The 24,390-nt window shown below is 72.6% G+C and overlaps 1 protein-coding gene across 2 annotated transcripts; it reads left to right on the forward strand.

Annotated features, from left to right (window-relative positions):
- The first annotated feature begins 1,804 nt into the window (after nucleotides 1-1,804).
- GRIPAP1 (GRIP1 associated protein 1) lies at nucleotides 1,805-22,415 on the forward strand. 2 transcript variants are annotated; one of them, XM_045000421.1, is made up of 26 exons: nucleotides 1,810-2,035; nucleotides 2,642-2,708; nucleotides 3,334-3,395; nucleotides 3,724-3,750; nucleotides 4,916-5,023; nucleotides 5,230-5,380; nucleotides 5,682-5,869; nucleotides 5,951-5,998; nucleotides 6,090-6,121; nucleotides 6,565-6,612; nucleotides 7,529-7,628; nucleotides 7,802-7,879; nucleotides 8,703-8,795; nucleotides 10,007-10,141; nucleotides 10,543-10,638; nucleotides 11,120-11,332; nucleotides 11,664-11,777; nucleotides 11,919-11,996; nucleotides 13,335-13,430; nucleotides 13,514-13,570; nucleotides 13,816-13,915; nucleotides 15,778-15,905; nucleotides 16,156-16,272; nucleotides 16,357-16,450; nucleotides 21,959-22,113; nucleotides 22,204-22,414. In XM_045000421.1, the coding sequence occupies exons 1-26, from the start codon at nucleotides 1,994-1,996 to the stop codon at nucleotides 22,294-22,296; spliced, it is 2,520 nt and encodes an 839-aa protein (XP_044856356.1). In that variant the 5' UTR covers nucleotides 1,810-1,993; the 3' UTR covers nucleotides 22,297-22,414. The 2 variants fall into 2 exon arrangements, with proteins under 2 accessions (XP_044856357.1, XP_044856356.1); XM_045000422.1 differs by lacking the exon at nucleotides 8,703-8,795 and having other exon boundaries at nucleotides 1,805-2,035; nucleotides 22,204-22,415.
- The last annotated feature ends 1,975 nt before the right edge of the window (nucleotides 22,416-24,390 follow it).

Below are 24,390 nucleotides of genomic sequence, written 5' to 3' on the forward strand. Positions count from 1 at the left end.
ACCCCTGGGCCCAGCCACAGTGTCTTCCCCCCGCCCCCCCGTTCCCGTGCGGGGAGGGGGCGGGGGGGCCGCCCTCGCAGACCCATGGACAATTGGGGCAGAGGGGTTCTTATCTCGTCCCAGCGCTCGGGGGGGCTCTCCCTGGCCCTATTATAAATACCCTCAATTCCTCCCGGGTCCAGCCCCCAAGCCCCACCCCGCATCAGGCCAGGAATGGAGGGGGCATGTGTGGGGGTGAGCCCTGGGGCCAGGAGTCCGTCCGAATGCACACGCCCTGCAGCGGTGACACAGCGATGGTTTGCCCAGTGCGGAGATGCAGCCGCCTCTGGGGCACCACCGGGGCACAGCCGTGCATAACGCTGCAGGAGAACAGCTCCTCTGGCGCTGAGATGCAGCCACCTCTGGGGCACCACCAGGGCACAGCCGTGTATAACGCTGCAGGAGAACGGCTCCTCTGGCGCTGAGATGCAGCCACCTCTGGGGCACCACCGGGGAACAGCCGTGTATAACGCTGCAGGAGAACGGCTCCTCTGGCGCTGAGATGCAGCCACCTCTGGGGCACCACCAGGGCACAGCCGTGTATAACGCTGCAGGAGAACGGCTCATCTGGCAGTGAGATGCAGCCGCCTCTGAGGCACCACCAGGGCACAGCCGTGTATAACGCTGCAGGAGAACGGCTCATCTGGCACTGAGATGCAGCCGCCTCTGAGGCACCACCGGGGCACAGCCGTGTATAACGCTGCAGGAGAACGGCTCATCTGGCACTGAGATGCAGCCGCCTCTGGGGCACCACCGGGGCACAGCCGTGTATAACGCTGCAGGAGAACGGCTCATCTGGCGCTGAGATGCAGCCGCCTCTGGGGCACCACCGGGTCACAGCCGTGCATAACGCTGCAGGAGAACGGCTCAGCCAGCACGGAGATGCAGCCGCCTCTGGGGCACCACCGGGGAACAGCCGCACCTAACGCCGCCTGGTTTCTTTGTCCTGGACCTGGGCGGTCGCCAGCGCCCGGCTGCCGGGGGTCAGGCTCGAGGGGGCTCATCTGCGGCTCTGCCCAAAGCCCCCAGGCCGGGAGGACGCAGCCAGGCCGAGCCCCCCGGCCTTCTCCGAGGACCCCGCCGTGGGGCAGGGGCAGCTGCCCCGGGTCCGGGCGGGTCTCAGCCAGTTCGTCCCGCCCCAAGGCAGCCCCCGGGCTCGGAGCAGAGGGGAAACTGAGGCACCCGGGCCAGTCCCATGTCCCCGCAATCCGCACCCGGCACTGGGCTCCTTAGCGCTGCCCCCGGGCCTGGCTGCTCGTTAGTGCCGCAGCCTCAGGCTCGTTAACTGGGCCCGGCTTCCCCCAGGGCCCCTTCGTTAATCTGGTAATTAGCTAATTGGGGCTGGCTCATCAGCGCTAATTAAGGGACCTAGGCATTGGGTGGGTTGACAGGGGCAGCCCAGCAGTCACTAATTGTTAGTTAATTAATCCTAATTAATGGGTGGCACCAATGGGGGAGGGGGGAAGGGCGGGGGCGCTGGAGGACCAAAGAGGGTAACCTTCCCTGCCCTCGTCTCTATGGTCACTGCGGTTCCGGGCTCACAAGTGGACGCTCTGCCCACGGGTGGCGCCATAATATCTATCGTGGCCACTTCCGGTTTTTCAGCGAGCGACTCCGGCTTCTCGCGCGCCGACCATCTCTATGGTCCTCGCATCCTTTCGGCGGGCGACGCTCTGTCACTCACGGCTCCATGGCCTCTCCTTCCGGCTTGAGCCTCTGCGCCTCTATGGTCCTCACTTCCGGTTCCTAGGGGGGCGAAGAGCGCGACTGTCTCTCCCGCCCGTCCTGGCGGCGCCCGGCTACTCTCTATGGTCTCCACTTCCTGCTTCCGGGCGACGTTCTCGCCGGCCTCCCCCGGCAACTCTATGCTCCGCTCTTAAAGTCCCCCGCACCGCTACACTCACGGCCGGGGCGGGCGGCGGTTTTTTGCCCTCCGACGGGCGGGGGCCGGAAGATGGCGCAGGCTCTGTCGGCGGAGGAGTTCCAGCGGCTGCAGGTGCGGGGGACCCAGGCGTCCGGGCCCCCCCCCGCCCCGGGGGGAGAACCCAGGCGTCCGGGCCCCCCCCCCCGCTCTGACCCGCCCCAGCCGGGGGGAGAACCCAGGCGTCCGGGCCCCCACTCTGACCCCCCCCGCCCCGAGCCGGCGGGAGAACCCAGGCGTCCGGGCCCCCCCCCCGCTCTGACACCCCCCCCCGCCCCAGCCGGGGGGTGTACCCCGGCGTCCGGGCCCCCCCCCCGCTCTGACGCCCCCCGCCCCGAGCCGGGGGGAGAACCCAGGCGTCCGGGCCCCCCCCCCGCTCTGACCCCCCCCGCCCCAGCTGGGGGGAGAACCCAGGCGTCCGGGCCCCCCCCCCGCTCTGACCCCCCCGCCCCAGCTGGGGGGAGAACCCAGACGTCCGGGCCCCCCCCCCCGCTCTGACCCCCCCGCCCCGAGCCGGGGGGAGAACCCAGGCGTCCGGGCCCCCGCTCTGACCCCCCCGCCCCGAGCCGGGGGGAGAACCCAGGCGTCCGGGCCCCCGCTCTGACCCCCCCCCCCGCCCCGAGCCGGGGGAGAACCCAGGCGTCCGGGCCCCCGCTCTGACCCCTGTGTGTTTGTGCCCAGGCGCAGCTGCTGGAGCTTCGCACCCAGAACTACCAGCTGTCGGACGAGCTGCGGAAAACCGGCGCCGGTAACGGGGGGGGGGGGGGACGCTGAGACTGACTCTCACCCTTGGGGGGGCCTTGGCTTCTGCCCAGCATCTCTCAGTCCCTGCCCCCCCCTGAGCCAGCCAGTCCCTGCCCTGGGGCCGGGTGGAGCCGGCGCCCCCCAGAGGGGCCAGGCCCCTGCCCCATTCCCTGCCCCCCCCCCCGAGCCAGCCAGTCCCCACCCTGGGGCCGGGTGGGAGCCGGTGCCCCCCAGAGGGGCCAGGCCCCTGCCCCATGCCCTCCCCCCCCCCCCCCGAGCCAGCCAGTCCCCGCCCTGGGGCTGGGGGGAGCCGGCGCCCCCCAGAGAAGCCAGGCCCCTGCCCCATTCCCCGCCCCCCCCCCCCCGAGCCAGCCAGTCCCCGCCCTGGGGCTGGGGGGAGCCGGCGGGGGAGGGAGAGCTCGGTGGTGGGAGCACTGGCCGGCTAACCCCAGGGCTGTGAGTTCAATCCTTGAGGGGGCCACTGAGGGATCTGCCTGGGGCTGGGCCCCCTTTGAGCAGGGGGTTGGACTAGATCCCTCCCGAGGCCCCTTCCCGCCCGGAGATTGTGTGATGCCCCCGAGGGGCCCACCCCCCGGCCGTGGTGTCTCACCTGGTCTCTCTCCCCACAGAACTGACCGGGCTCCGGCAGCGTGTGGCCTTTCTGGATAAGGAGCTCGCCAAGGCTCAGAAGGTACCTGCCCTTCCCGACCTGGGGAGCGCTGGGGCCCCGATCCTGCCTCTGAGCGCTGCCCACAGGGCCCTGCTCGCCTCACCTGCTTGAGGATGCAGGGCCGGGGCGGCAGGGGATCAGCCGCGTAACCCCACGTGGAGGTGGTTTACTTGGCGCTGAGATGCGACCACCTCTGGGGCGGGACAGCTGGGGAACAGCCGCACATAACACCACGCTGGGATGACTCGCCTGGCGCGGCGATGCAGCCGCCTCGGTGGTGGGTGGGAGGGAGGGAAGCTGAGGGGCTGCGGCGTTTAGTTACTGACTCTTCCCTTCTCTCGCTGTCTAGGCTCTGGGGAAAAGCAAGAAAGCTCAGGTGAGGCTGGCCCGGCGGCGGAGCGGGAAGGCTTCGGCCGAGCAGGGTGGTTCTCTGTCACCGGGACTGGCGTGAGGCCCGTCACCGGGGCGTCTGGGGGCTTCACCATCTACAAACGCCTTGATCTGCGCTTGTAGGCCGGTGCGATTGTCACTGTGTTCCAGACAGGGAAACTGAGGCACAGTTAAGTGAGCCACCTGGGAGGCAGCAGCAGAGCACCAGGAGTCCTGGCTCCCAGGCCCCCCTGCTCTAACCACCAGCCCCCACTCCCCTGCCAGAGCCAGGGAGAGAACCCAGGAGTCCTGGCTCCCAGCCCCCCCGGCTCTAACCACCAGCCCCCACTCCCCTCCCCGAGGCTGTTGGGGTGCCCGGCTCTGGGACTCGGTGGGAGGAGGGGATGGAATGAGGTGGGAGGGGATTGGGGGGAGAGTTGGGGTCAGGCTGGGGCGTGTTGGGTGAGTGTGTGAAGGTGGGGGGAGGGGATGGATCTTGGCAAGGGGCAGAGCTGGTGGCCTGGGGTGGGTCACAGCCGGTGTCACGGCTGTGGGGGGGCCTGTGCCCGGGGGGGGTGGTTTCCCAGCCGGTGTCTGGGCTGGGGGGGGCTCTGTGCCCGGGGGGGGGTTCACAGCCGGTGTCCGGGCTGGGCGGGGGGGGCTCTGTGCCCGGGGGGTGCGGTTCACAACCGGTGGCCGGGCTGGGGGGGGGGCTCTGTGCCCGGGGGGGGGTTCACACCCGGTGTCCGGGCTGGGCGGGGGAGGCTCAGTGCCTGGGGGGGGTGTCTGTGCCCGGGGGGGGGTTCACAGCCGGTGTCCGGGCTGGGCGGGGGGGGGCTCTGTGCCCGGGGGGGGTTCACAGCCGGTGTCCGGGCTGGGGGGGGGTCTCTGTGCCCGGGGGGGGACCGAGAGGGGGGGGCGGCTGTGTGCTGGGGGGGGTTCCCAGGGGGTGTCCGGGCTGGGCGGGGGAGGCTCTGTGCCTGGGGGGGGGTGTCTGTGCCCGGGGGGGGTTTCACAGCCGGTGTCCGGGCTGGGCGGGGGGGGGCTCTGTGCCCGGGGGGGTTCACAGCCGGTGTCCGGGCTGGGGGGGGTCTCTGTGCCCGGGGGGGGGTCCGAGCTGGGGGGGCGGCTCTGTGCTGGGGGGGTTCACAGCCGGCCTGTGCCCCCCCCAGGAGGTGGAGGCGCTGCTGAGCGAGAATGAGATGCTGCAGAGCAAATTGCAGAGCCAGGACGAGGATTTCCGGCTCCAGAACAGCAGCCTCCTGCAGGAGCTGGGCAAGGTACCGCGCCGGGGGGTCCGGGCTCGTGGGGGGGGGGGGGGGTCCGGGCTTGCTGGGCGGGGTGGGGGCTGGGCTCGCCGGGGGGGGGCGGGGGGGGGGCCGGGCTCTCACATCCCCCAGAGTTTGCCCAGGAGCCCCTAAGATTCCCCTGGGGGGGGGTGATATTGGTTAACCTTTGACCCCTTCCTCTGCTCCCCTCGCCCCAGCTCTGCTCCCAGGTCGAGCAGCTGGAGACGGACAATAAGCGGATGCAGGGGGGGGGCCCCGTGTCGGACGGGCCCCCTCCCCCCGGGCCCCCACCCCCCGAGCTCCTGCGGCTGCAGGCCGAGAACACGGCGCTGCAAAGGAACGTGGCAGGTAACCCGGCGCTGGGGGGCGCTCGCCCCGAGGCGGGGCCGGGGCTGGGGGGTCACCCGTGGGTGGGGAGGGGGGCGGGGTGCTCGCCCCAGCAGACAGGGCCAGGGGCTGGGGGTGGGGAGAGAGAGGGAGGTGGGGCCGGGCAGCCTGTGGGGCTGTGGCCAGGGGCCGGGCCGGCTGGGGGCCGTGGCGGGGCGCTGGGGGGGCCGGGCAGGCGGGGGGGGCCGTGGGTGGGGAGAGAGGCAGGGATGCTCTCACGTGCAGGCAGGGCGGGCGCGGGGCAGTAACCGGCTCCCCACAGCCCTGCAGGAGCGCTTGGAGAAGGAGGCGGCCCGGCAGGCCGAGGGGCAGGGGGCCCCCCAAGCTCCGGGCCCCGCTGGGGAGGCCGGGGCCGGGCCCTGCCAGCCGCTGCCTGCGGAGCTGGAGCTGAAGTGGGCGACCGAGCGGGAGGAGAAGAAGCTGCTGACGCAGCAGCTGCAGGGCCTGGAGGTCAGCGGGGGGCATGGCCGGGGGGGGGGGGTCTGGGCTGGGGGCTCCCATGGGTCTGACCCCCCCCCGCTCTCTCCCCAGGCGGCCAAGCAGGCCGAGATCTCCCGGCTTCAGGACGAGCTGACTAAGGTGAGCGGGACCCCGGATCCCTGACCCGGTGTGGGGGGGCCGGGGGGGCTCTGGTGACCCCTCCCTGACGGCGTCTCCCTCCTCTCTGCAGCTCAATGAGAAACTGAAGAAAAAGCAAGAGAGGTAGGGACCAGGACGCCTGGGTTCTCTCCCCAGCTCTGGGAGGGGAGTGGGGGCTGGTGGTTAGAGCGGGAGGGGGCTGGGGACCAGGACGCCTGGGTTCTCTCCCCGGCTCTGGGAGGGGAGTGGGGGCTGGTGGTTAGAGCGGGAGGGGGCTGGGGACCAGGACGCCTGGGTTCTCTCCCCGGCTCTGGGAGGGGAGTGTGGGCTGGTGGTTAGAGCGGGAGGGGGCTGGGGACCAGAACGCCTGGGTTCTCTCCCTGGCTCAGGGAGGGGCGCAGGGGCTGGGGACCAGAACGCCTGGGTTCTCTCCCTGGCTCAGGGAGGGGCGCAGGGGCTGGGGGCCAGGACGCCTGGGTTCTCTCCCGGCTCTGGTGGTTGGACAGGGGGCCGGGCCCCGCACCCCAGAGCCAGGGTGGGGGGTGACGGGGCGTTTTGTCTCCTAGTTTCCGGCGGCTGCAGGCGGAGAAGGAGGCTCTGTACAACGACAGCCGGTGAGACGGGCCCCGGGCAAGGGCCAGAACCCACCCGGCCCCCCGCTGGCTGCAGCCGTCTGGCTCCCCTGGGTGGGGGCCCGGAGCCCGGCCCCCCAGTGGGCGCGCGCTCCCCCCCACCTCACACATGCGCGCACACACACACGCACCCCTGCAGGGCCCGGCCCCCCGAACCCCCCCCCCCCCACACGCACCTCGCACGGCCCGGCCCCCCGAACTCCTCCCACCCACCTGCAGGGCCCGGCCCCCCGAACCCCCCCCCACACACGCACCTCGCATGGCCCGGCCCCCCGAACTCCTCCCACCCCCCGCAGGGCCTGGCCCCCCGAACCCCCCCCACCCCCGCAAGTCGCACGGCCCGGCCCCCCGAACCCCCCCACCCCCCCGCAGGGCCCGGCCCCTACACCCTCCTGGCTCTTATTCGCTCCCTGCCCCAAATGTTCTCTGCCCCCCCCGGGGTGTAAAGTAAACGGGTAAAAGTTTGTCTCCTTCCCCGGCTCTGGGAGGGGAGTGGGGGCTGGTGGGTTAGAGTGGGGGGGGGCTGGGAGCCCGGACACCTGGGTTCTCTCCTGGCTCTGGGAGGGGAGGGGGGGCTGGTGGTTAGCGTGCGGGGGTGGGGGGCTGGGAGCCCGGACTCCTGGGTTCTCTCCCGGCTCTGGGAGGGGAGTGGGGGCTGGTGGGTTAGAGTGGGGGGGGGGCTGGGAGCCCGGACACCTGGGTTCTGTCCCGGCTCTGGGAGGGGAGTGGGGGCTGGTGGGTTAGAGTGGGGGGGGGCTGGGAGCCCGGACACCTGGGTTCTCTCCCGGCTCTGGGAGGGGAGTGGGGGCTGGTGGGTTGGGGGGGGGGGCTGGGAGCCCGGACTCCTGGGTTCTCTCCCCTGAGTGCGGGGACCCCGTCTCTGCTGTTCTTGCTCCAGGACCAAGCTGGCTGAGGTCCAGCAGCAGAAAGCCGAGGAGCTGAAATCGCTGCAGCTTTGCAACCAGAAACTGCACCAGGAGCTGCAGGCAGCCGCGCAGGTGAGAGGTGGGGGGGGGGGGGGCCTGCCCCCCCCCAGGTCCCGTCACGTCCCCGGGGCAGGGGCTGGCTGGCGCGGGGGTGGGGAGGAGCCAGGCTGGGGGGTTGAGGGGGTACAGGAGGTGGTGGGATGCTTTGGGGGGCTCTCTCCCAGCCGGTCCCCCTCTCCCCGCAGAGCGCCGCGGAGCTGCGGGAGCAGCTGCAGAGCCGCCAGAGGGAGCACGCGGACGCCCTGCACGCCCTGCAGGAGCAGGTGAGGGGCCCGGACTCCTGGGTTCTCTGGGTGGGGGCTGGGATCTGCTCCCCCCAGGGCTGTGTCAAGGGTAGCAGCTGTTCTCCCCCCCGCCCGCCTTCTCTAACCTCCCGGGTTCACTCCAGCCCCTTCCCTTCCCGTAGGTCCCGCTGGCGGCCGTGTCGCCTCCCGGGGCCTTCGCTCGTCTGCGTGTCGTTCGCTCCCCGGGTCAGGGGGGGGTTCGCGGGTCCTGGCCTCTCTGGATCTCCCCCGGAGCTTGACTTTCCGCAGCGGTTTCCAGTGTGGCTGCGTTTGCCGAGTCCCTCAGCCCGTTTCCACTGGGCTCTTGCGGTTTGTGTCGTGCTGTTGGCTCCTTCGTTACCTTCTGCTCGGTTTTTTTCCGTTGCGTTTTGCGGCGCCGGGACCGTCCGGTGGCGGCGTGTGGCGGGGCGCGGGCGGCGTGTGGCGGGGCGCGGGCGGCGTGTGGCGGGGCGCGGGCGGCGTTTCCCGTCGCTCTGGGGGTTGAAGTTGATTTGACGTTTCGCGCTGACCCGGTTCCCGTGTTGAATGTTGCGGTTCACGGATGTTTTCGTAGTGGGGTTGAACCCCTGGCTGCTGCCCGTGCGAATGGCACCTTGCTGGGGGGCCCCGCCCTGCCCCAGCTGCAGGGGAGCAGTGGTGGCACGTGAGGTGCAGCTGGGGAAACCGAGGCACGGACGGGGCATGGGCAGGGACGCGTTGCCGTTGGTCGTCTCCTCGGCCGTTCTGCGTGTTAACCTGCGTCTCTTCTCTTCCTGCCTCTGTCTGGGCGCCCCCCCTCCCCGCGCCGTCCCCCCGGGGGCAGGCGGCCTGCCAGAGCGCAGAGACCCAGGAGCAAGTAGAGACGATTCTCTCTGAGAACGAAGCCCTGAGAACCAATCTAGCGGCGCTCGAGCAGGTACCCGCTTGGGCAGGGGGCGTCTCCCCTGGCAGGCAGGGCTGGCCACGGGGGGGCACCATGGGGCAGGGGGCGTCTCCCCCGGCAGGCAGGGCTGGCCACGGGGGGGCACCATGGGGCAGGGGGCGTCTCCCCTGGCAGGCAGGGCTGGCCACGGGGGGGCACCATGGGGCAGGGGGCGTCTCCCCCGGCAGGCAGGGCTGGCCACGGGGGGGCACCATGGGGCAGGGGGCGTCTCCCCCGGCAGGCGGGGCTGGCCACGGGGGGGCACCATGGGGCAGGGGGCGTCTCCCCCGGCAGGCGGCGTCTCCCCCGGCAGGCAGGGCTGGCCACGGGGGGGCACCATGGGGCAGGGGGCGTCTCCCCCGGCAGGCGGGGCTGGCCACGGGGGGGCACCATGGGGCAGGGGGCGTCTCCCCCGGCAGGCGGGGCTGGCCACGGGGGGGCACCATGGGGCAGGGGGCTCCGCAGGACTCTCAGCTGGGGGCCTCTGCTCCCGTCCTGCACCCAGGTGGGGTTTGATTTGGGCCTGGGATTCGCCTTTGCTGCCTGCCCTAAAACTCAAGCGCTGCCCCGCCCCAGCAGCGGCTGCATCTCGGTGCCAGGGAGCTGTTATATGCAGCTGTTCCCCACCCCAGAGGCAGCTGCATCTCCCCCCCCTCGGCCTGCGAGGCTGCTGCACTGAATTCCCCGGTTCTCCTGCTTGCTGGATTCTTTTCTCCTTGCGTCTGGCGTCCGCGTCCCCTCTGGTCTGGTTTGTTCTCTGCCCTCGGCTTGCAACCCCCCCCAGCCTGCGCCCGCCCCGTGCTCTGATCCCAGTCACTGGTGCGCTCAGCTACTGGGGACCCCTCCCATGGTGTGGGGCGCTCCGTGGCCGAGGGCAGGTTCCCAGCTCCTGTCCTGGGAGAGGCTGGAATTGACTAGCCCAGGCCGAGCGCCGTGGGGTGGGGTTGGGCTGCTGCCCGCAGGCCGGTGGCGGGTAGTTCCCCAGGCCCAGTGCCGCGGGGTGGGGGTCAGGCTGCTGGGGGCGGGGGGGTAGTTCCCCAGGCCGGGCGGGCCGGGGGCGGGGGCGGGGACGGGCTGCTGGTCGGGGGCGGGGGGGGTAGTTCCCCAGGCCGAGCGCCAGGGGTCGGGCTGCCGCACACGGGCCGGTGGCGGGTAGTTCCCCAGGCCCAGCGGCCTCTCCTCTCCTCTCCTCTCCCGCTGTTAAGATCCAGACGTCGAAGACCCAGGAGCTGAACCTGCTGCGGGAGCAGAGCGCGGCGCTCGGCCTGGAGCTGCAGCAGAGGCAGAGCGAGAAGGAGGCGCTGGCCGGGCAGCGGGACGACCTCGACACCCAGCTACAGGTGTGGGGAGACGGGACGCCTGGGTAGGGCTCATCCCGCCCGGGGGGGCTGGCGGGGGGGCGGTTTTGGGTTATGAATGGGGCCGCGTTCCCTTCTCCGCCCCCCCGGGTGTTCACGGGGAGGGGGGCGCGTTCCCAACCCAGGAGCAGGCTGCTCCGCCCTTTGCAGGATCCCCGACCCGGGGGGCTGCTGGGTTAATGCCCACGGGAGGCCGCGCTCTTGCGTTCACCTGCGGAACTCCTTGCCACGGGGCGGCCGACTGCCCCGAGAAGCAGCTGGAGTCAGGCCCAAAGCCTGTCAGCCGGGGTCTCCCTGGCACCCCGGCTGCTGTGGGAGACAGGCCTGGCTGCGCTGTCGGGGCAGCAGATTTATCGGGGCCTGGTACGTGCCCCCCCCCCCAGGAATCCATCCGAGCCAACAGCCGCCTCCTGGAGCAACTGCAGGCGCTGGGGCAGGAGAAGGAGAAGCTGGTTGTGGAGCTGGAAGAGGCCAGGAAGGTGAGGGGTGGGGCAGGGGGGTGGGCAGGCCGGGTGCTGGGGGGCCAGTCTTGGGGGTGCTCTGGCTGCGGGGGGGCACAGCGGAGGGCACTAGGGGGCTGGTCTCGGGGGGGCTCAGGCCACGGGGCTCAGCGGGGACACTGGGGGGCCGGTCTCGGGGGCTCAGGCTGTGGGGCTCAGCGGGGGGCTCAGGCCGTGGGGCTCAGCGGGGACACTGGGGGGCTGCTCTCTGGGGCTCTGGCCGTGGGGCTCAGCGGGGACACTGGAGGGCCGGTCTCGGGGGGCTCAGGCCGCGGGGCACAGCGGGGGGCTCAGGCCGCGGGGCACAGCGGGGGGCTCAGGCCGCGGGGCACAGCGGGGGACACTGGGGGGCCGGTCTCAGGGCTCAGCGGGGGGCTCAGGCCGCGGGGCTCAGCGGGGGACACTGGGGGGCCGGTCTCGGGGGGCTCAGGCCGTGGGGCTCAGCGGGGTCTCCCCGCAGAGCGCAGACAAGCGCAAGGCCCTGCTGGACGCGCTGGCGGTGGAGACGCAGCAGGAGAAGGGGCGGCAGCAGGAGGTGCTGGCTGCGCTGCGGGTGCAGCACGACAAGGAGGTGCTGAGCGTCCGGGCGCAGTACGAGCGGGAGCTGCGCCAGGTGCACGAGGAGAAGAAACGCCACGAGGAGGCGCTGCGGGGGCAGCTCAAGGAGGAGAAGGTGCTGGGTGTGGGGGGTAGGGAGCCGGGGGGGGCACTTCTGGGGGCCAGAATTTTTACACACAGCTGCTCTGCTCCGCCCGTGGGGCGTTATGTGTGGCTGTTCCCCAGCTGCTCCGCCCCAGAGCTGGCTGCACCTCAGCACCAGGCAACCCCTCCCCATGGGGTGTTATGTGTGGCTGTTCCCCAGCTGCTCCGCCCCAGAGCTGGCTGCGTCTCAGCCCCGTGGGCTCTGCCCTAGCTGGGTGGGCTCACGCTAGCCCTGCCTCTTTGAAGCCCCCGGCCCCTCAGCGCGAGGGCAGGCGGTGATGGTGCCTCTCCCTGCGCCGCAGGCCCGCACCCGGGAGCTGGAGAGCTCGCAGCAGACGGTGGAGGAGCTGCGCCTGCAAATCCAGTCCATGGACGGGGCCAAAGGCTGGTTCGAGCGGCGGCTCAAGGAAGCGGAGGTGGGAGAGGCCCCGGGGTCCCATTCCTGTCCCCTGCCCTGGGGCCGGGTGAAGCCGGCGCCCCCTGGAGGGAGCCGGCGCCCGGTCCCACCCCCCATATCCCCGGCCATTCTCACTCGGGGCGTCTTTCCTGTGTTGCAGGAGCTGATTGAAAAGCACCAACGGGACCATGAAGAGGCGCTTCGAGTGTGCAAGGAGCAGCACGCGGCCGAGCTGAAGGTACGACCGGCAGCTGCCTTGTCCCAGGGGTGGCGGCGTCTCCGAGCCAGGGAGCCTCCCGCTGGGGTGTTACACGCGGCGGTTCCCCGGGGCGGCGGCGTCTCCGAGCCAGGGAGCCTCCCGCTGGGGTGTTAGACGCGGCGGTTCCCCGGGGGCGGCGGCGTCTCCGAGCCAGGGAGCCTCCCGCTGGGGTGTTACACGCGGCGGTTCCCGGGGGCGGCGGCGTCTCCGAGCCAGGGAGCCTCCCGCTGGGGTGTTACACGCGGTGGTTCCCCGGGGGCGGCGGCGTCTCGGAGCCAGGGAGCCTCCCGCTGGGGCGTTACACGCGGCGGTTCCCAGGGGCGGCTGCGTCTCCGAGCCAGGGAGCCTCCCGCTGGGGTGTTACACGCGGCGGTTCCTGGGGGCGGCTGCGTCTCCGAGCCAGGGAGCCTCCCGCTGGGGTGTTACACGCGGCGGTTCCCGGGGGCGGCTGCGTCTCCGAGCCAGGGAGCCTCCCGCTGGGGTGTTAGACGCGGCGGTTCCCGGGGGCGGCGGCGTCTCCGAGCCAGGGAGCCTCCCGCTGGGGTGTTACACGCGGCGGTTCCCGGGGGCGGCGTCGTCTCCGAGCCAGGGAGCCTCCCGCTGGGGTGTTACACGCGGCGGTTCCCGGGGGCGGCTGCGTCTCCGAGCCAGGGAGCCTCCCGCTGGGGTGTTACACGCGGCGGTTCCCGGGGGCGGCGGCGTCTCCGAGCCCGGGAGCCTCCCGCTGGGGTGTTAGACGCGGCGGTTCCTGGGGGCGGCGGCGTCTCCGAGCCAGGGAGCCTCCCGCTGGGGTGTTAGACGCGGCGGTTCCCGGGGGCGGCTGCGTCTCCGAGCCAGGGAGCCTCCCGCTGGGGTGTTACACGCGGCGGTTCCCCGGGGGCGGCGGCGTCTCCGAGCCAGGGAGCCTCCCGCTGGGGTGTTACACGCGGCGGTTCCCCGGGGGCGGCGGCGTCTCGGAGCCAGGGAGCCTCCCGCTGGGGTGTTACACGCGGCGGTTCCCCGGGGGCGGCGGCGTCTCCGAGCCAGGGAGCCTCCCGCTGGGGTGTTACACGCGGCGGTTCCCCGGGGGCGGCGGCGTCTCCGAGCCAGGGAGCCTCCCGCTGGGGTGTTACACGCGGCGGTTCCCGGGGGCGGCGGCGTCTCCGAGCCAGGGAGCCTCCCGCTGGGGCGTTACACGCGGCGGTTCCCGGGGGCGGCGGCGTCTCCGAGCCAGGGAGTCTCCCCGTGTGGCGTTATATGCGGCGGTTCCCGGGGGCGGCTGCATGTTCTGTGGGCCAGGCAGCCCTTTAACCCCTGGCTGCGTGTCCCTTCCCTCAGCTAAAGGACCAGGAGGTGGACGCTGCCAGGGAGCAGCTGCGGGCAGCCGAGAGCTCCCGGGACGAGCACGTGGGCACGATCAGCCGCCTCAGACAGGTGAGGGGGAGCCCGGAGCCCCCCGGGGTGGGGTGGGGCGGGGTGGGGCTGGGGTGAGACTGACGCAGCCTCGTCTCTGGCAGGAGGTGAAGGACACGGTGGACGGCCAGCGCATCCTGGAGAAGAAAGGCAGCGCTGCAGTGAGTGGCCCCCGAGTTCCGGCCCCGCCGAAGGAACCCAGGAGTCCTGATCCCCGCCCCCTCCCCCGGGCGCCCCCTTGCTGTGACGCAGCTTGATGCTCTGCAGTCATGGAGCCCCCCGGCCCCTCCAGCTGGCCCCATGCGGAGGGGAGACGCGCTCCCTGCTGGCCCCTGCCCGGCACAGGGCTGCGCTCCGGGCCCCGTGGCCCCCGGGCCCTTTCAATGCTCTGCCCCCTTCTCCGTAGCTCAAAGACTTGAAGCGGCAGCTGCAGGTGGAGCGGAAGCGGGCGGATAAGTTGCAGGAGCGACTGCAGGAGATCCTGACCAACAGCAAGACGCGGACGGGTGAGCGGGGGTGGGACGCTGGGCCCCCCACCCCATCCGGCACCAGGGACTGGCTGGCCCCGGGGGGCAGGGACCTTGCCCTCAACCTGCAGTCCCTTCCCAAGCTCCTTTGCACAAGTATGGTACTGAGATGCGGCCACCTCTGGGGCGGGGCAGCTGGGGAACAGCCGCACAGTGAATCTGCAGTGATCTTAGGCTGCGCCCTGTGGGGGGCGATGTTCCCCCTTCCACCATTAGGGGGCAGCCCCCCATTCTCCAGTCGGCCAAGGCTTCACAGAAGGGGGAGGGGCAGTTTCAAAGGAGGAGCCTGCGGAACTCCTCGCTGCAGGATGGCCCAGAGCGGGGGTGTTTGACTGGGGGCTTTTGGGGCAGGGCCGTTCCTTGAATCTGTGGAGTCGCTCGCATGCACCAAGAGGCAAAATCATTCTGCTTTTCCCTTGGCCGTGGCAGGAGAAGTGGAGATCAAATATTAACGCCGGGCGTGCGCCGTTTCCGTGCCGGCCTCGCTGCCGCGGGGAGCTGGACTATTAAATACGGTTCTGGGCATGAAATATTAATTCCCATGGCAAAGAAACGCATTTAGCTGGAGCTCAGAGCATTCATCTCCTGCGGAATAACCGTCCCCTGGCTTAACGGGCACCTCAACTTCTGTCCCCCAGTGCAGGGGGGCTGGGAGCCCGGACTCCTGGGTTCCCTCCCCTGCTCCGGGAGGGGAGTGGGGGCTGGTGGTGAGAGCAGGGGGGCTGGGAGCCCGGACTCCTGGGTTCCCTCCCCTGCTCCGGGAGGGGAGTGGGGGCTGGTGGTGAGAGCAGGGGGGCTGGGAGCCCGGACTCCTGGGTTCCCTCCCCTGCTCCGGGAGGGGAGTGGGGGCTGGTGGTGAGAGCAGGGGGGCTGGGAGCCCGGACTCCTGGGTTCCCTCCCCTGCTCCGGGAGGGGAGTGGGGGCTGGTGGTGAGAGCAGGGGGGCTGGGAGCCCGGACTCCTGGGTTCCCTCCCCTGCTCCGGGAGGGGAGCGGGGGCTGGTGGTGAGAGCAGGGGGGCTGGGAGCCCGGACTCCTGGGTTCCCTCCCCTGCTCCGGGAGGGGAGCGGGGGCTGGTGGTGAGAGCAGGGGGGCTGGGAGCCCGGACTCCTGGGTTCTCTCCTCGGCTCCGTGTGGGTCTCAGCATTGGCGTCCTTGTGCGGCTGTTTCCCGGCTGGCCCTCTCCAGAGCCAGACGCATCCTGGCAGTGCAGGCGTCTGCCCCGGTGGGTTAAACATGGGGCGGCGGCGGCTCCTGTCTCCCCATGGTCGCGAGGCCCCCGCGCTTCACCCGCTGCCTTCGAGAAGCTCCAAGGCGGATTCCCAGGAGGCCGACTCCTGGTAGTGTCGGTAGCCGGGGGGCTCTTGGGGGGGCTAATCTGGGGTCACTCCCTGACTGCAGCAGGCCCAGGGCTGGATTTGGATCTCGGGGGGGCCCTCAGGATCGGGCCCTCAGGATCGGGCTATTTCCAGCAGCTTCCTTGGCTCGCTGGGAACCGGCCCTGGGATCGGTGCCCGTTTCTGCGTCTCACCCGCTGGCCCCCCCCTCCCCCAACACACATTGCAGCGCAATTCTCCAGGCGCTGGGAGGGGAGAACAAATCCCAGGCTCTGTAGACAGACACGCCGACCCCCTGCAGTGTTCTGTGTGGCTGTTCCCCAGCTGCCCCACCCCAGAGCTGGCTGCATCTCAGCACCGGGCTCGCTGGCCCCACCCCATTTGGGCTCACTGGCGGGGGGGAGGGGGGGTTTGAGGGGGGAGCCCCTGCTGGGCTGTTCCAAACAGACGGTTGGGGGGGGGCGGGGGGAGCCCGGACTCCTGGGTCCCATGCCCTGTCTCCGCAGGGCTCGAGGAGCTGGTTCTGGCCGAGATGAGCTCCCCCAGCCGGGCGCAGACGGGCGACAGCAGCAGCATCTCGTCCTTCAGCTACCGGGAGGCCATGAAGGAGGGGTCCGGGCCCGGCAGCACCAAGGTGAGGGGTGGGGCTTCCTGCTCGGGGGCGGGGCCTCTTGTGGACCAAGCCCCGCCCCATGCTCCTTCCCCTCCCTCCTAAAGAGGCGGGGCCTCCTGTTCGGGCTCTTGGCTGCCTGCTGCTCCTCCCTACTCCCTCCCTGCCCAGGGGGCGTGGCCTCTGCTGCTAGCCCCTCCCCTCATGCCTGGGCTCCTCCCCTCCCCACTCCCTATGCCCCGCCCCCTTTGCAAACCCCCTCTCTGCCCCCCAGTCCAACACGGGCAGCCCCCAGTCCCAGCGCCCCGCGGACCTGTCGGACGAGGAGATCTCGGAGCTGTTCCAGCGCCTGGCGGAGACGCAGCAGGAGAAGTGGATGCTGGAGGAAAAGGTACCAGCCCCACCCTGCTGGGGGGGAGGGGGGCGTGGGGCAGGAGTGGGGGGCGACGTCTCGTGCTCTGACCTGCCCCCACAGGTGAAGCACCTGGAGGTGAGCAGCTCCTCGATGGCGGCGGATCTGTGCCGGAAAAGCGCCATTATCGAGACCTACGTCATGGACAGTCGCATTGGTGAGAACCCCGGTGTCCGGGAGGGGGGCGCGGGGGGGTTGCTCCCTGTCCCAGGGGTTGGATTCATCAGCAGCCGTCCCAGACGTTCGGGGGGGGGGGGGGGGGGGGGGCCTGCTGCATGGCATGCTGGGAAAACCCTCACCCACTCGCGCCCCCCCCGGGTGAGTTCAGGTGGGGGGGGGCAGGGCTGGACTAGCAGGGGGCTGCGGGTCGGGAGTGAGGGGCGCCGGCAGAGCTGGGCCGTGGGAGGAAGTGAGGGGCAGCAGCAGGATTGTGCCAGTGTCGGCCGTCCAGGACGTCGGCTGGGGGCTGCTGGGGGGGGAGGCTGGTCACCCCCTCTAGCCCTGAGGGGCTCATTGGCCACTGGCGGCAGACAGGACACTGGGCTTGAGTGGCCTTTGGTCTGCCCCAGTCTGGCCACTGCATACCCCCCCCCCGTCCTGAGTGAGCCGCCCAGGGCGCCGTTCTGTGCGGCTGTTCCCTGGCTGCCCCACCCCAGAGGTGGCTGCATGTCGGCACTGAGTGAGCAGCCCAGGGCGCCGTTCTGTGTGGCTGTTCCCGGGCTGCCCCCCCCCAGAGGTGGCTGCATCTCGGCACTGAGTGAGCTGCCCAGGGCGCTGTTCTGTGCGGCTGTTCCTGGGCTGCCCCGCCCCAGAGGTGGCTGCATCTCGGCACTGAGTGAGCTGCCCAGGGCGCTGTTCTGTGCGGCTGTTCCCAGGCTGCCCCGCCCCAGAGGTGGCTGCATGTCGGCACTGAGTGAGCTGCCCAGGGCGCCGTTCTGTGCGGCTGTTCCTCGGTCCCCACGGCCTATTCGTTTTCTCCAAGTCACTTCTGTTGCTCTGGAAGGAGAGCGAAGCCCCCCTGAGCCAGCTGCCCCCCTGCCATGGGGCAATTTGGGGCCGGCGCCCCCTACAGGGGAAAGGCCCCGTGTCCTGTTCCCTGCACCCTGGAATTGTCCCCGTCCCGCAGCTCCTCAAGGTCTGCCAGGCGCTTCCCCTCCCGCTCCCTGCAGCCGGGGTCACCTTGGCCCAGAGGCGGCTTCGGGAATCCAGCCAGCCTGGCTCAGGCCTGGCGCTGCGGCCCCCGCGAAGTGGGGTGGGAGCAGCTCCCTGGAACATGGGGCAGCCCCGGGAGTGGGGCGCTGGGGGGCTGGGCCCTCTCCCCTGGCGGGCAGGGCCGGGCGCTGGCGGGTGCTGTACTGGGGGGTGGGGGACTTGGCTAGCCCAGCGTTTGCCCGGGGCCCCCAAGTTAGATCATCTCCATCTGTCCTCCGCAGGGGGCAGGGCTGCACCCTCCGCTCTCAGCCCCGGGCTCAGGCCAGCGTTCGCCTAGCCATGCCCGCGAGGAGACGCAGCCACCTCTGGGGCGGGGAGCCGGGGAGCCGCCGCACACAACGGCACCCGGGACAGCCCCAGGGGCGGAGATGCAGCCACCTCTGGGGTGGGGAGCCGGGGAGCCGCCGCACACAACGGCACCCGGGACAGCCCCCAGCGCGGAGACGCAGCCACCTCTGGGGTGGGGAGCCGGGGAGCCGCCGCACACAACGGCACCCGGGACAGCCCCCGGCGCGGAGACGCAGCCACCTCTGGGGTGGGGAGCCGGGGAGCCGCCGCACACAACGGCACCCGGGACAGCCCCCGGCGCGGAGACGCAGCCACCTCTGGGGTGGGGAGCCGCCGCACACAACGGCACCCGGGACAGCCCCCAGCGCGGAGACGCAGCCACCTCTGGGGTGGGGAGCCGGGGAGCCGCCGCACACAACGGCACCCGGGACAGCCCCCGGCGCGGAGACGCAGCCACCTCTGGGGTGGGGAGCCGGGGAGCCGCCGCACACAACGGCACCCGGGACAGCCCCCGGCGCGGAGACGCAGCCACCTCTGGGGTGGGGAGCCGCCGCACACAACGGCACCCGGGACAGCCCCTGGCGCGGAGACGCAGCCATCTCTGGGGTGGGGAGCCGGGGAGCCGCCGCACACAACGGCACCCGGGACAGCCCCCGGTGCGGAGACGCAGCCACCTCTGGGGTGGGGAGCCGGGGAGCCGCCGCACACAACAGACCCCGGCGTGGAGACGCAGCCATCTCTGGGGCGGGCGGGGAGCCGGGGGTGCGGGCGGCGCTGGCGCTCAGCGCCAGGTATAAATAGCTGCTGTGCGGGGTCGTGTTCCCCTTGGCTCGGCAGCCGCCAGCTCCGGCCCTGAATGTTTAATGAGGGCTAAAAATACCTCCCCAGCTTCCCTTCCTCTGTCATTGTCCTGCCCTGGGCGGGGGGGACCCAGGAGTCCTGGCTCCCGCCCCTCCTCCCCGCTCTAACCCACCAGCCCCCACTCCCCTCCCAGAGCCAGGAGAGAACCCAGGTGTCCTGGCTCCCAGCCCCAAACACTGAAGAATGGTTAGAGCGGGCGGGGGGGAGGGCTGGGAGCCAGGACTCCTGGGTTCTCTCCTGGCTCTGGGAAGGGAGTGGGGGCTGGTGGTCAGAGGAGGTAGTTAGGCTGGCAGGGGGAGGGGCAGGACTCCTGGGTTCGTTCTTTCTGGCTCACTCCCCCCCTGCCTAGGGGTGGGTCCCCATCTGTTCCGAGCTGCTTGCCTGGGGCCAGCTGCCTCCTGTGTGTTGTGGGGACTCGCAGCCGGCTGAGCCCTGGGTGCGTTCTGGGGGCTCGCTGGGTGGGGTGCGTTGCGGGGGCCGCCTGGCGGCCGGCTGACCCCCGGGGGCATTGCGGGGGCTCGCTGGGGGCTCGTGGCCGGCTGACCCCCGGGGGCGTTGCGGGGGCTCGCTGGGGGCTCGTGGCCGGCTGACCCCCGGGGGCGTTGCGGGGGCTCGCTGGGGACTCGTGGCCGGCTGACCCCCGGGGGCGTTGCGGGGGCTCGCTAGGGAGGGCTGACCCCCGGGGGCGTTGCGGGGGCTCGCTGGGGGCTCGTGGCCGGCTGACCCCCGGGGGCGTTGCGGGGGCTCGCTAGGGAGGGCTGACCCCCGGGGGCGTTGCGGGGGCTCGCTAGGGAGGGCTGACCCCCGGGGGCGTTGCGGGGGCTCGCTAGGGAGGGCTGACCCGCGGGGGCGTTGCGGGGGCCCGGTAGGGCGGGCTGCCCCCCGGGGGCGTTGCGGGGGCTCGCTGGGGGCTCGTGGCCGGCTGACCCCCGGGGGCGTTGCGGGGGCTCGCTGGGGGCTCGTGGCCGGCTGACCCCCGGGGGCGTTGCGGGGGCTCGCTGGGGGCTCGTGGCCGGCTGACCCCCGGGGGCGTTGCGGGGGCTCGCTGGGGAGGGCTGACCCCCGGGGGCGTTGCGGGGGCTCGCTGGGGAGGGCTGACCCCCGGGGGCGTTGCGGGGGCTCGCTGGGGAGGGCTGACCCCCGGGGGCGTTGCGGGGGCTGGCTGGGGAGGGCTGACCCCCGGGGGCGTTGCGGGGGCTGGCTGGGGAGGGCTGACCCCCGGGGGCGTTGCGGGGGTCCGCTGGGGAGGGCTGACCCCCGGGGGCGTTGCGGGGGCTGGCTGGGGAGGGCTGACCCGCGGGGGCGTTGCGGGGGCTCGCTGGGGACTCGTGGCCGGCTGACCCCCGGGGGCGTTGCGGGGGCTCGCTGGGGAGGGCTGACCCCCGGGGGCGTTGCGGGGGCTCGCTGGGGAGGGCTGACCCGCGGGGGCGTTGCGGGGGCTGGCTAGGGAGGGCTGACCCCCGGGGGCGTTGCGGGGGCTGGCTAGGGAGGGCTGACCCCCGGGGGCGTTGCGGGGGCTGGCTAGGGAGGGCTGACCCCCGGGGGCGTTGCGGGGGCTCGCTGGGGGCTCGTGGCCGGCTGACCCCCGGGGGCGTTGCGGGGGCTCGCTGGGGGCTCGTGCCCGGCTGACCCCCGGGGGCGTTGCGGGGGCTCGCTGGGGACTCGTGGCCGGCTGACCCCCGGGGGCGTTGCGGGGGCTCGCTAGGGAGGGCTGACCCCCGGGGGCGTTGCGGGGGCTCGCTGGGGGCTCGTGGCCGGCTGACCCCGGGGGCGTTGCGGGGGCTCGCTAGGGAGGGCTGACCCCCGGGGGCGTTGCGGGGGCTCGCTAGGGAGGGCTGACCCCCGGGGGCGTTGCGGGGGCTCGCTGGGGCCCCGGGGCCGGCTGACCCCCGGGGGCGTTGCGGGGGCTCGCTAGGGAGGGCTGACCCCCGGGGGCGTTGCGGGGGCTCGCTAGGGAGGGCTGACCCCCGGGGGCGTTGCGGGGGCTCGCTAGGGAGGGCTGACCCGCGGGGGCGTTGCGGGGGCTCGCTAGGGAGGGCTGACCCCCGGGGGCGTTGCGGGGGCTCGCTGGGGGCTCGTGGCCGGCTGACCCCCGGGGGCGTTGCGGGGGCTCGCTGGGGGCTCGTGGCCGGCTGACCCCCGGGGGCGTTGCGGGGGCTCGCTGGGGGCTCGTGGCCGGCTGACCCCCGGGGGCGTTGCGGGGGCTCGCTAGGGAGGGCTGACCCCCGGGGGCGTTGCGGGGGCTCGCTGGGGGCTCGTGGCCGGCTGACCCCCGGGGGCGTTGCGGGGGCTCGCTGGGGAGGGCTGACCCCCGGGGGCGTTGCGGGGGCTCGCTGGGGGCTCGTGGCCGGCTGACCCCCGGGGGCGTTGCGGGGGCTCGCTGGGGGCTCGTGGCCGGCTGACCCCCGGGGGCGTTGCGGGGGCTCGCTAGGGAGGGCTGACCCCCGGGGGCGTTGCGGGGGCTCGGTGGGGGCTCGTGGCCGGCTGACCCCCGGGGGCGTTGCGGGGGCTCGCTGGGGAGGGCTGACCCCGGGGGCGTTGCGGGGGCGCGCTGGGGAGGGCTGACCCCCGGGGGCGTTGCGGGGGCTCGCTGGGGAGGGCTGACCCCGGGGGCGTTGCGGGGGCTGGCTGGGGAGGGCTGACCCCCGGGGGCGTTGCGGGGGCTCGCTGGGGAGGGCTGACCCCCGGGGGCGTTGCGGGGGCTGGCTGGGGAGGGCTGACCCGCGGGGGCGTTGCGGGGGCTCGCTGGGGACTCGTGGCCGGCTGACCCCCGGGGGCGTTGCGGGGGCTCGCTGGGGAGGGCTGACCCCCGGGGGCGTTGCGGGGGCTGGCTGGGGAGGGCTGACCCGCGGGGGCGTTGCGGGGGCTGGCTAGGGAGGGCTGACCCCCGGGGGCGTTGCGGGGGCTGGCTAGGGTGGGCAGACCCGCGGGGGCGTTGCGGGGGCTGGCTGGGCCGGGCTGACCCCCGGGGGCGTTGCGGGGGCTGGCTAGGGAGGGCTGACCCGCGGGGGCGTTGCGGGGGCTGGCGAGGCAGGGCTGACCCCCGGGGGCGTTGCGGGGGCTGGCTAGGGAGGGCTGACCCGCGGGGGCTCGCTGGGGAGGGCTGACCCCCGGGGGCGTTGCGGGGGCTCGCTGGGGGCTCGCTGGGGAGGGCTGACCCCCGGGGGCGTTGCGGGGGCTCGCTGGGGGCTCGCTGGGGAGGGCTGACCCCCGGGGGTGTTGCGGGGGCTGGCTGGGGAGGGCTGACCCCCGGGGGGCGTTGCGGGGGCTGCCTGGCGGCCGGCTGACCCCCCCGTCCCCCCAGACGTCTCGGCCCCCCACGGGCCCCTGGAGCGCGGCGGCCTGGGCAGCGTCCTGCGGGACCTGGTGAAGCCGGGCGACGAGAACCTGCGGGAGATGAACAAGAAGCTGCAGAACATGCTGGAGGAGCAGCTCACCAAGAACATGCACCTGCAGAAGGTGAGGGGCGGGGCCGGGGGCGGGGCCTGGGCGGGGGCACTCGGACTCCTGGGTTCTCTGCCCCTCACCCCCCTCTCTCGTCTCTTGCAGCACCTGGAGGTCCTGTCCCAGGAGATCGTGCGGCTGAGCAAGGAGTGCGCCCCCCTCCCCCCGCCCGCCCCCCCCGGCGCCGACCCCCCCTGACAGCCCCTGTGCTGGGGGCGGGGCTGGGGGCGGGGCCTGCCTCTTCCCAGGGCCCCCCATGCTCCTGCTTCAACCGCTCCCCCCCCCCCCCCGGTTCCCTCCGGGGACATTACGTGGGGGGTGGGAACTATAACCCCTCGGCGACCCCTCCTCCCCAGCCCTGCCCCAGCCCCTCCCATCCCATCCCATCCCATCCCCCCCAGATCTGCCCCCCTGCTCTGCTAATGGGTAATTACCCACCCCCCCCCTCAGGTAATGGGTAATTATTCCCCCCTGTGCTCTGCCCTGTCTGCCCCCCCTCCTGGGGCACCCCTGTGGCCCCCCCCAGCTCTGGTAATGGGTGATTATCCCCCCCAAGTCTGTCCCCAGCCCTCCCCCTCCCAGGGGGGAACCTGCCCCCCGAGCTCTGCCCCCCAGCTCCGGTAATGGGTAATTATCTCCTCTGCCCGTAGCCCCTCCCAGCTGGCAGGGGGCGCTGCCCCCCGGGCTCCCTTCCCCCCACATCGCTGCCCCCCCCACCCCCTACTCTGCATCCCTGCCCCCACCTTCTCCCCCCCCTCCTCAGCTCCCCCCCACGCTCCCCCCCACGCTCCCCCCCCCCTCAGCCTTCACCCCCTGCTGGAGGGATTTGGGGGGTGGGTAACTGGCGCTTTAAGAAGCAGGGGAAAGAGGTGAGATTTCGTGGTGCTGCCTCCACTGGCGGGAGGGGGAACTGCAGCCCAATTCCCCAGGGGCCTTGGGAGGGGAAAGGGGGGGGGGGTGCAGTCGGGCGTGAGGACGCTGGTTGGGCTGGGCTGGGGGGGGGCTCCGGCAGGGCGGGGGGGTCTGTGGTGTGGGAGGGAGGGACGCTGGCAGGCCCAGGCTGGCAGGGGGCTGCGGGTCGGGAGTGAGGGGCACCTATTCATCTCTTTGAGGTTCCCACCTCCCCCCCTGGGATATTGGCTCCTTTACCCATCATGCTCTGCTTCTGGCTTGCTCTGACCCCCCCCAGTGCCCCCGCATGTCTCCAATACCCCCCCCCCGGTGCACAGGGGGGAGGGGTCTCTGTCTGTCTGTCCCGGGGGGGGGGCTGTAGGATATTCTGACTGCACTTTCCTGGCCCCCCCCCCCGACTCGGGGGGGCATTTAATGTGTTGGTGACGTGAACCGCGGTTAATTACGGAGACAATAAAGACGTGGATGCTGCAGGGCCCGTGCGGCTGCCGTCAGGGTGGGCCGGGCAGGGGCCGCTCCCCCTGGCAGTGCTGGGGGGCGCCATGGGGCAGGGGCCTGGGGGGGAGGGATCAGTGGGGGCCGCTCTCCCCTGGCAGTGCTGGGGGGCAGGGGCCTGGGGGGGAATGGGTGGGGGCCGCTCTCCCCTGGCAGGGCCATGCGGCAGGGGCCTGGGGGGGTCTGTTGGGGGGGCGCTAGGCGGGTGGGGGGATCAGTGGGGGACTGTCACACACACAGCTGGTGCCCACACCCGGCCCCGTGGGGGGAGCCCCCTTCAGAGCGGCAGCCGTTCTCAGGGGGCCACTTGCTCTCGGGGTCCCCTCCACCTCCTGGAGCCGCATCTCTCTGAGCCTCAGCACGTCTGGCTCTGCCGTGGGCCCCCCAGGAGTCCCCTCGCTCTGGGCCCTGGGGCTGCACCCCCAAGGGGATAATCCCCCCCCAGCCCCCCGTTCTCTGGCCCCCAGCGACTCTCCGCCAGCGTCACCCAGGAGGTTTATCCAGCGTCTGACCCCGGCCTGGCCTCCCTCAGCCCAGCACGTCCCAGTCCCCCTGCAGCCAGGGGGGCTCTGCCTGCTCCCCCTCTCCAGCCCCGACCCCCCCCCTGCTCCCAGCCGGGCCTCCGATACCCCAGGCCCCCTCTGGCCCCTCGGGCTGGAGCCGGCCGGGCAGGTCCCCGGGCCCCTCTCCCCGCAGCCCATTGTCCCCCACTGGCCAGAACCGGCTGCGGCTCCTGAGCGGGGTCACCAGGTCACCAGTGACTGGGGTCTCCATCCTCCAGGCCATCGGCCGGGGTCCCAACTTCCCTCCCCCCCTCGTTAAACCAGCAACCCCCAGGGACACTGAGTCCCACCCCCCCCCCCCCGCGTCTGGAACCCCCTGGAA

This window comes from Mauremys mutica, unplaced genomic scaffold, assembly GCF_020497125.1.
Source record: "Mauremys mutica isolate MM-2020 ecotype Southern unplaced genomic scaffold, ASM2049712v1 000298F_np12_obj, whole genome shotgun sequence".
In the NCBI taxonomy this organism is placed as follows: Eukaryota; Metazoa; Chordata; order Testudines; family Geoemydidae; genus Mauremys; species Mauremys mutica.